Source organism: Corvus moneduloides, chromosome 1 (assembly GCF_009650955.1).
Source record: "Corvus moneduloides isolate bCorMon1 chromosome 1, bCorMon1.pri, whole genome shotgun sequence".
NCBI classification, from domain to species: Eukaryota; Metazoa; Chordata; class Aves; order Passeriformes; family Corvidae; genus Corvus; species Corvus moneduloides.
The window spans coordinates 113,079,715-113,090,969 of NC_045476.1; the positions used below are offsets into that span (position 1 = coordinate 113,079,715).

The 11,255-nt window shown below is 41.6% G+C and overlaps 1 protein-coding gene across 1 annotated transcript in view; it reads right to left on the reverse strand.

The window, feature by feature from the left end:
• SMCHD1 (structural maintenance of chromosomes flexible hinge domain containing 1) overlaps nucleotides 1–11,036 on the reverse strand; it is a 69,462-nt gene extending 58,426 nt beyond the window's left edge. Inside the window, 1 exon segment of the mRNA XM_032122992.1 lies at nucleotides 10,743–11,036. Within this exon segment, the coding sequence (XP_031978883.1) occupies nucleotides 10,743–10,922 (180 nt within the window). The 5' untranslated portion in view covers nucleotides 10,923–11,036.
• Nucleotides 11,037–11,255: the final 219 nt, after the last annotated feature.

Below are 11,255 nucleotides of genomic sequence, written 5' to 3' on the forward strand. Positions count from 1 at the left end.
TTCTCAATTTAGCCAAATCTGTCCATACTAGGGTGGTTTGGTTTTTTACCTGCATAAAATATGCTCTAGCGAATTTTAAGGAGGAGGAACTGTCTTACAGATAATCACCTTGAGGGCAGACAAACGAGACTGAACAGTTCTACTTCTGACTACAAAACCACAACAGCAATAGTTACGATCTAGAGGGTGTCCCATATTTAACTGCACTCTTGAGACATCAAACCAACCTAGTATTTCTTAATGTTGGATATTAAAGTCTTTGTTCTTCAATTATATCAAACATCTAAAAAAATAATAAAGATTTCTTTTGGAATAATTCTTCACTGTTAAAACACTGAAGTTTATTCTTTTGAACCCAAACAACCTTTGCTACTTTGATGCCTTCTTTTGAATGCGTTTGCTGTAGCTTTGGACTTTCTATCCTGCTTTCTATACGCATTTAAATACCTCTGCTTTTGCCCTCATTTTTGCACTGTGACATCCAACACTAATTTATTTCCCAAAATAATAAAATAAATATCTATATTTTCTCCTGCCTTTCCAGGACTTTGAAACTCAAGTAAAAGTCCACTCTGGTCTCATCAAACTCCATCAACCCACTCAGTCTTGCAGTGACAACTCAGACAGGTGTTTTATGCACTTTTAGCCAGATTCTCCCCTGAAGGAAGCTCTAGCATTCTCTGCAGCAGCTTGCCCTCACAGTTTCCCACATCTCTCTTTTCCACCCCTATTACTCAGACTCATGAAAATATTTTTAAAACACTGCTTATGGTTTCATTAGAAGCCTACTTTCCATATTTCCGTTACTTTCTCCCTGTGATTACGTTAAAGTTACAGTTATCATCCATCAGCAAAATTAGAACAATTGTTGAATTTCTCATAGCACTTGGTGCAAGTGAAACGAAAGGAGATGACACAGAGACTGATGATAATCAGACTTAAGAACCTCGAGTAATACTTTTTAACTCTTCTACATTCAGATCACTTCAATTTTACTTCTCACATTACGCAAATATTCACATAGCAAATCTGTGCAGGAAAAAATAGAAAATCGCTCAGAGCAAGAAAAGAAAGAAAGCTAACATTCTACTGTGCCATTCGAGGTCAGTGGTTAATACAGAGTAACTGTAGAGTTTTACATTTGAAAGCACGGATAAGCATCTTTCCCTCCAGCTATAATCACAGCTCCCCTGTTTTCTCAATTTCCCAAAGGCTCTTCTGCTCTCAGAACCTTATGAAGAGTGCAGTATTTACTTTAAGGCAGCAAGAAGTTAGGATCAGCTAGTGCATGTACAAGACAGCACCCTGCTACTGAAGCAGGGGCAGCCTCCTCCTTCTGGTCCTCTCCCCCATTCCACGGGTGAGCCTCAACTAAAACAACTCCAACAGCCTGGCAGGCTATGCTTTAATTTCCTGGGTGAACCCAGCATTTGTGTATCCGCCGGCAGCAGGTCCTTTCCACTTCATAAGTTACTAGGCAAGTACACGGACCAAGTTTGGCAGTCCAAAGTACAGATAACTTTTTTCTTGGCCAGGCCATAGTTTAAGAGGCCATATCCTTTGTAAACTTTGGCCAGCTTTGGGGATTTCTCAGTTTCAGTGCTTCACTTCTATAAAAGACCTACTTGTTTTACTTCCTCACTCCCTCTGTCCTACGTTCTTGGTTATCCTAGTTTCCGTCCCTTCCCACTATTCCAGGTAGCAGTGATGGGGCTGCACAGCTATCCCAGTATGTGGATGTGATCTCCAGAAAGAGAAGCTGCTGGTCATTCCTGAATTAAAGTGAATCTACTGGGCAATTTACTTGCACAGTTGGTGATTTTCATTCAGTTCTGATGGAAAATGTTTGGTTAAATGTTTTGTTTCTCAGGAAGATTTGTGCATGTAAGAGATATGGTATCTTCTGTTGATAAGAAGTTCAGGTTTCACTGCCATGTCTTTTTCAGCCCAGCACTGTGCCCTTTCCCAAGTAAGTACTGAAGACGCACACAGCTCAATTTGATAAGATTCATGAGACAACCCAGCAGCACATTCATACGATAAATCTGAGAGTTATTATATGATAATCCAGACACACAACCATGATCCAGCTTGTCACGTCATCAAAATCTTCAAGAGTACAATACAATCACTTTGCGTGCTGACTGTATGCTACCAGGCTTTGATGCCAGAGAGCTGTAGAGGTGACCAGTGTGAGAAAAGGCAATCAATTGCCCTGAGGCAGCCATAGCCAGTTCCAGATGGCTCTCAAACCCACGGAAACAACTCACTCCTCACCAAAATTTCAACCAGAAGGGCACATGGCTTCTGCTCAAACTTATTAGGGAAGAAATAGAAGAGACAAATGAGAAACAATGGAGAAGATGCATTAGAGGAGACACTGACGTTCTCCACACCAGAGCAGGAATGGTCCCAAAGGTGCGGAGGCCCATGCAGGACCCATGTCAGGGCACAGAATTTCCCCTCTCTGTCCTCCTACTCCTATGGAGCTGTGACCTATGGCCAATTCATCATAGCAGAAAAAACCCAGTAAGAGCAGCAGAATAAAGCCCTGTACATGCCCTGATGTCTCACACCACCTGTTGTCTAACCAAAGCAATTGTGATCGACCACGCAATGTGCTTTGGGAGAACAATGATAGATTAGACTAAGAATGGGGAAAGAAAGGCGTATGACAGAAGATGAGTTTGGAAAAGGGGAAAGAAAGGCATTTCTCTAAATGATTAATTTCCCCCCAATCAATCATCAGAAGTTTGTGTTAACTGTGTTAAAATTAAGAAAAAAAAAATCCCGAAGTTGAGCCTGTTTTGCACACAGCAGGATATCAGTCCTTAAACCCATGGAATGATACAGAAGCAAAAAGCTGTCAGTACAAACAAGAGAAATGCCCTCTTTATAAAACTGGAGGATCAGTCTGGAGCACCACCTATGCTTCATGATAAATAAAGTTAATAGCTCTCAATTTGTTGGTAGATGTTTATGACATGAGATGAATATAACGCTAAAGGAGTTTGAGACAATGTCACATGCCCAAGAAGCTTTCAGCAGAGCACTTCACAGTTATGATACATGAAAGTGTGAATCAACTGTGATACCTTTAACCTTTAAATCTGAATCAAGAAGCAAGGTTCAGTTTATATACTAGCTCCAGTCACAGGTTTTCTTTATAGACGAAAAAACCCCACAAACCTCAAAACAAAACACAACCCCACAAATCACAGATAACTCCTCAGCAGTTTACACTCCTTCAAATACGCCTCTGTTTCTTTTCTCTTTCACATATCAGCACAAAAGCTCAAAAGTTTTACTACTACTTGATCTGCACATGCACAGCGAGGCTTACCTGGCTACTGAGCCAACTAAAACACTCAGCATGAAGTCAACATTGATTTTGCCTCTGGATTTACTACCTGCCTTGGAAAAAGTGTTCAACAAACAAATATTTAACTTTTTACGTGTATCACCACAGCTTGCAGTCACATGAATAGGCTTGAGGTGGTAAGTGAAGGAGAAATACCTTACTGTAAGCACAAAGTCACTGGCCTGCTTCCTCTGGTCCTTCAGCCTATTACCATAAAAGAAGAATTTCTGGTGCTGACTTTTAAAACTGAAGGAATGGAACACTCTCCAATGTGACAAAGGTAGAACAGTGAACCCGAAACTACAATATCTTTAGAAAAGACATTTAACCCCTTGGAAACCAAACCTTTCCAACACAAACAGTTCCCTACAATACGCAACTTCTGGACCCTTAAAATCCCGTCTCCTCCTACCGTAACCAATCCAAGTAGGCAGCGCGTGAGAATGATGAGAATACACAGACTCAGAGCTTAGTGATGCAGCCAAAGGATAACAGAGACATAACATCCACAGAGCCACCTTCCACAGCCCAGAAGTATTTTTCTGGCTACTAGAACTGTATTGCCAATGCAAACCTCTTAAAGGGGACCTAAACTGTATCAGTTAAATGTAAAGACACCTGGCAATGTAATTTTCAATTTTACTTAGCTACCCAAGATGGCAAAAAGCAATACAGTTTTTTTAGTATTTCAAATTGATCCAGCAGCTCCATTGCAGAAACTTGTTCAGGAAGCTGAAAAAATGAAGCTAAGAGCCACATCCAAACACTGAGAAGCCTGTACCCTTCTGTAATTTTGCATGTGATTAATTCAATATCCCATGCTATTTGCCAATTTACCATCTGAAAGACATACATTTATCAGTTAGCTATCCCACTTAACGAAGAATTATCAGTCCAAATTGAGAGAAATTTCTTACATCAACAAATTAATGAAGTGATAGCACACATTTAAGGGAAACAATTTTATTCTCAAATGACAGATTTTCAAGCTAAGAACTGTCTTTTGTATCATGTCTCTCAATTATTCATATGACTACATAATATTACAGTAATTACTAGAAGTAGCAGATACAAAAAGATTAAGTAGAAACCTTGCTGGAAGGAAATGAGAACAACTGTATGTGACTCGTAAGAATGCTAATCAAATAAACTCTTCCAATCCACGGTTAGGTCAGCTCTCAACATGATGACAACTTGCTGAGGATCTGTTAGTGAGAATCTGGGATTAAGCACTCATAGTAGCAGGGTAAGTATGATAACAATCATCTCTAATCATAATCCCAATGAGCTTCCCTAATGTCAGAACACAAACTCTTATGTAACATCTTTGGACACCAACAGAAAGAAGAATCCAAAAGTCTCTATAAAAGTAGCTGCCATTAAAAAAAAAAAAAAAAAGCTAGAAATTATTTCTAAGCATTTCTTAGAATTCAAAGCAAAAATTTGTATATTACAGAAATACAGGGATACACAGGAGCCCGTACCTTCGGGTCAAATAGTTTTTAGAGACTATCTACAGACAAAAACTAGCATTGAATGCTAATGTTCTAAAACATTTTCCAACCATCCTTTATTGACAGCACCATCTCCACCTAAAGAACAAACTACAGAGGGTAACGTTTGCAGAACCTGAAGGTCCTTGTCCTTTGTCCTCCTTAAAAGTTTCACTACTTCCAGAAGTTCAGTTGATACACTTCAAAATATTTACAAAAAGTAATCAATAAAAGATGTTAAGCAGCGAACTGAGAGTTCAACAGAACACTCAGAACATTGCTATGTATCACAAGACCCAGTAAGAGAATACATTTTTGAGGTTTCTTAAAGTTTTATCATAATTTTGATGGAAAAATGGAGAGAAAGAGAGGCAAGCTGTATGACACAAGATCTCTACAGAACTCACAAGCGTATTTGTCCAGAATGATGCGTTAACTCAGACATCTTTGCAAGATTTGCAACTTTTCCCAAGCGGAAAGAAGCTTGGAACCCCAGAATTTCTACGAAGAGCACGCTGTCATGACTCGACTTAGTCAGTAGTAACTCACAGTAGCTTCTTCAAGGCCTTCACAAACCACTGTGTCTAAAATCACAACCACAAATATTCAGTGCAGTTACCAGCCAAAATTTTAACATTAACTTTGTGCCAGCTTCTCGCATCAAAATACTTTGTATGATACCACTTGTTAAAGGAACAAGAATTCAGAAACCTCTCTTCAAAAACAAAAAATACTTGGTCACATCTAAAAACTGCACTGGATAACTTATCCTAAAGATTGCAGATACTCTGCATCTGACTGTGTTGCCAACACTTGAATTTGACCAGGAACCTACAAGCCACTCAGCTTTCCAAATCAATTGACACACCACAAGGCTGTACCCAAGTGCACAAAGATAAGCAAACTGCATCCTTCTTCCCACCAAAATATCAGTAACAAAGATACTATACACAAGATTTTCAGTGAAGTCTGAAATACAGTGTGATACTTTTGGAAAAAACTTACTTATTGCTGCATCTTATACAGATCTTACAGTACTTCCAACAGCATATTTAAAAATCAAGGAAAAAACCTGCTTTGCATATGCATAGCATATTTCAAATATATCTATGTTTAGTTTCTGGTTATACAAAATGCTAAAACTGTGTAAACAAACATAGGACTTGAAATACAAAAATATAATTATTACAAGACGGACTGATTTCATCATTAATGGAAGTATCTCTACTGAGCATTTATCAGAATAATGTTTTGGTGATCCAAACTTGCCAAAGTTGCTAATATTTTTGCTTTGATTGCAAATAATTTGATTATACTTTAATTATTAGGCATTGGCAAGCAAATATTCACAAAAAAATCCACTTATTTCTTGTCTTGATTTTCTATTACACTTACGCTTATTTTCCATACACCATCTTAATGAATATCCTTTTTTGCCTCTTGGCTCATTGAGACACTGGAATTTATATGACTGGTAAAATAATCTATTTAAATAGTAAATAGGTTACGATACAATGGGAACCTCAACAAAAGCATATGGCAAAAGATTAAAAGCAAAACATTTTGGTTTGTTGTGATATTTGTTTTTTCAATATTTACTTAAATTAGATATTTGCTTTTTATACAGATTACAGATCTATATTTTTTTTAAACAAGGAGATCACAACAACGAGAAGTTTCAGAAGAACTAAGGAAGCATTTACCAACGAGTTTGGTTCCTATATAAGCAGTAACACTATCTTAGTACCATTAACTCTCTTCAGATTGGTAGTTCACCTCAAAGCCTCTCAAAAATCCCTTCACACACTGGCAAAACTTCTTTACAGTTTCCAGCACAGACACCCTTCCACCCTAAAAGGAGTGTGACCTCTCTAAGTGCCTGAAGGATTTCTGCCATCTCAGCAACGAACTGAAGCTTTTCAGCTTTACTGTGTACCTGGATAACATGAGCAAGGAATCTCAGATTAGGTGCCAACAGTTTAGCTCCATTCTGCTTATTGCGAGTAAGTATTTTTGAATACTACTCTAAAGATCAGGACAAGCAGTGGGGCATAGACCTAACAGAAGACAACAAGAAGGTGCACAAGAAACAGTACTGGCAAGAAGAAGCAAAATCCAGTATTTAACCCACTCATTCACCTCAAAACTTCATGGTTCTGTAGACTGAAATTATATGACTACTCCACATAAGCTCAACAGTGGACAAACAGAATCCTCAAGCTAGCACTATTCTTAAATCCTAAAGCAGAAACCTCTTAATTATCACTACAAGTATGAAGAATGAAGACTATATATGCTCCACCCTCTTATAAGATTTTTTTCCTAAATCTTCCCTCCTGCAACACTGAGAATGAAAGACTAATTTATCAGTATATAAAGCCACTTCCAACTACACAGACATGTATTAACTGCTTAGGTGACAGTAAAAAAATATTTGCTTCAAAAAAACCCCCAAAATTTCAAAAATTAGTAAAGAATAGTTTAGTAACAATAGAGGAATATTTTATATGACACCAGACAGAGAGGACATGCATCAGCTCCTAAATCAACCTCTGAAGCAGCTGAATCAGTTATTTTGAAAATACCTTCTCTCTGCATTATGAAAAAAACCCCTACGTCTCAGAAGTAGTAGCCTAAGACCATGCCTTCAGATACTCAAGTATTTTCAACTCAGGAACATCACACACTGCAATCAGGTTTAATTTCATAATTTTTTGCAGGATTTGACTCGTACACATCCAGTTCTATCCAAAAGAACTCTCTTGTGCCATAGGAAAATGTTCACAACATAAATAGTTCCAACAGCTTAATATTTCTGGCGTCCTTGTCAGCCATGACCATGTTCACCTGCCCAGGCTGGCAGACTGGAAAACGTGGGAGCACCTTTGCTGCTACAGTAACATCCTTCAGTTGCATGACAAATTGCCAATGAAAGTCCATTGAAAGCTGAGCCATCAGACAGGAGACCGGTGGAAACAACACTACTGCATACACGGTATTTGCCCAATCGAGCAGTCTGACAGCATCTAACAGCTTCAGTCGTCGAAAAGTGAATACAACATTCCACTTCACCTTAGTCTGAACCAACTCAAAATCTGCGTAACAAAAGAACTGTTCTTCCTGAGTTTTCATCAGTTCCCTGCAGCGTTTTCAGCACCACGAAGCTAGGAAAGTCTGTCCCAAGCCGCTGAACCCATTCATCACTTTTTCCTGAAAGTAGTTAGTTGCAACTTTCAAAATGCCAGAAATTGGGAATTTTGGAGTACAACACTCAGGGAAGCACAATTTACAAAGCTCTTGGGGCACTGAGAAGCCAGAATGTTCTTCCAGAAGTCCAACTAGAATTTGTACACTGTTGGTGTGGGAGACATGAGATATCAAACATCCCAACCCTCTGCATGTCCAGTTTTCACTGTACCAGCATTTACTGGTCGTGTCAATCCACCCACCTCAGCATCCTTTCATAGTCAGATGTCCCACATGTCAGATGATGAAAGCCCCAAAGTGCAAAGAGTCATCACACTGAAACTAGTAGTGACAGAGGCACCTCTGACTGCACTCACAGTCAGTCAACGCATTATTGGAGAAGGTCTTTCTCTAAGGGAATGATCAGCTGAGGTTCTTGCTGCCTAAGTTTGTAAGAGCACAGACCCTATTATCCTTAACACCCGAAACAGCCACCAGAACTGGTGATAAGGCTTGTGATATTAAACATATTAAAAAAAACACATTTGAAAATTTTACTTTCACAGGCACCATATTCAAACAAAGCAAGGTCTGCTTTAGAGCACCAGGCTTCTCAAACGCTCTGCTGCCCATGCAAGAGGTCTGCCTAAAAGCATTAAAGTAGTGACTTCAAAATTTCATCTCAGGTTAAGAAACCCCCAAAGCTGTTTGTACAGGAGATGTGTCACAGCTGGTGGTGATGGCTTATTTCTTTATAAAATTGCAAATATGCCAAAACTTCTACGAACTACTGAACACCACGAGGATGCATGGAAACATTAAGTCACTGGAGTGTGCAGTATATATTAAAAAAAAAACATGAAAAGACAAGACTCTGTTCTAGAACAAACTGTAAATTAGTGTTAAACTCAGCCCATCAATTAATTACAAAATCTAAAAGAAAAGAGAGGTGGGTTCATCATCCACATATTTGCCTTGACTATTGAAAATATGAGATACTCTTGCAATTCATCTGCTAGGTACAGTTGGGACAGGATCCATTAAGAAAACTCTTGAGGAAAATTATGTAATACTCCTAATTACTCACAGGAAATACAAACCCATGGAAGGTCATGAACCCACCCCACTGTCTAGCTTCTCCAGATGTTACACTGCATAAAGTGTACTCATGTCTTTACTGCATTCGTTTTCTTGTTCCTTTCAGTCTTTAGGGGCACTGATCAGACCAAGGGCTGCGCTAACACTCCATAACCACTTTACTTCTGAGTGCAGAATCACTGAATCAAAAAGCTGGAAAAGACCTCCAAATTCAACCTCGACTGAGTAACACCAGACTCTCTAAACCATATCACAAAGTGCCACCACTACTCCTTTTTTGGACACTTCTAGGGAAGGTGACTCTGCCTTAAGATTCAGTGCCTCTACCGGATCACGGATATGCTATTTTGCACACTGAAATAGAACTGTACAAAGAGGAGGCAATTGCAGGTGACAGCTATTCCTGCTGATATTGGTAACTCAAAGCTTCCATCACAGTAGGAAGCCATTACATTAAACACTGTCCAGACACAGAACAATTTATATTATATTTATTTAATGTTTAATTTTTTCTCAATAAATATTTTATCAATATCATATATATATTTATTATTACATATAATTATATTAATTACATATTTCATCATGATATAGTTATATTACATATAAATATGATAGGTTATGTAGTATTTATATTGTTTATAAGTAATCGATAAATTTTATAAAATTTAGAAATAATTCTATTTATTCAAATGTAAAATAGGTATTTATCATATCCCATCTATATGTAAAATATAGAATTTGCATGCTAGAATACAAAGTGAAAATGATACTGGATAAAGAAACTAAAATTAATTTTTTTATCAGACTAAATTAGTACAAAATCTAGAGCTGATTTTCCTGCGCGTTTCACATGGTAAAACATGCAGGCAGTTAACAGGTTTATGGCATTTGTCACTCGCTCGGAAAACGAAACCATGACGGAAATGGGCGATGCCCACTGGTGGCACCAGCAAACTACAGCAAACAGCCCGTACGCAGAAAACAATCTCCACCTCCCCGAGCTGTGAAGACGAAGCAAGTTTCGTTTCGCGTCACGACAGGGAAAAAGAATCGAAAGGACATGAACACGGCAAAGGCGCCGCCAGACGCGGTATTTAAATGGCAGCCACCGCCGAGGACGGGAAGCGACCGGCGCGTATCATCAACACCTTGGATAGCAGAAACAGAGCCACAGAGCCACTTAGGTTGGAAGAGACCTCTGAGCCGCCCGAGCCCGCGCTGTGACCGAATACCAACCACGGGCTCCACCACAAACACCCTCCGGAGCGCCGCACCACGCCCGCCGCCGCCGCTCCCCGCGCGGGGGCGCTCGGGGCCGCCCGCTACCTTCCCGCCCGCCGCCAGGGGCTGCTCCCACCGCGCCGCCCGCCGCCGCCCCGCACCGGCCTCTGGTGTGCGGGAGAAAGGCGACGCCGACGGGGCGACCGCGGTCTCTCCTCCGTGGCCGCCCACCTGTCCCGGCAACAAAGTCCGACCCCCGAGCACGCTGTTACACCCCTGCCCCGCCCCGACCGCCCCCCAGCCCCAGCGCCGCGGGGACGCTCCCTCACACATGGAGCAGGGGCACCGCCGCGCCCGACGCCGCCCACCCTGCCGCGTACCTGGCAGACGGCGCTGCGGAAAGCGCGGTAGTTGTCCTTGCCGTAGCGGAGCACTTTCTCGTCCGGGTCCGCCTGCTCCCGGCGCCGATCGAAGAGGAACACGGTGCGGTCCCCGTTGCCGCGAGGGGTCAGCAGCGCCGGCCTGCGAGGTGCGCGGCCGCCTCCCGCCGCTGCTGCCATGTTGGGGAGCTGAAGAGACGGAAACCGTCCCGCAGCGATGGCGGCAGCGACAGCTCCTGCTGCCGGGACTGCCAGCGCCCCCGCCCGGCAAAATACGTCCCGGCCGGGGAAGGAGGAGGCGGAGCCAGGGCGGAAGCCGGGGAACGACACGCCGTGGAGGCCCGGAAGAGGAGGGGGGAGAGAAGGAGGGGGATGGCGGCGGCGGCTCTGCTGGCTGTGGGGGGCGATGCGGGGTGGCACCGGGCAGGTGGGCGGCAAGGGCCTGCAGGCGAAAGGGCCGTTTCGGCCCTGCGACCTCGGAAGGAGCTGGCGCCCTCCGCCTCGAGCCACTTC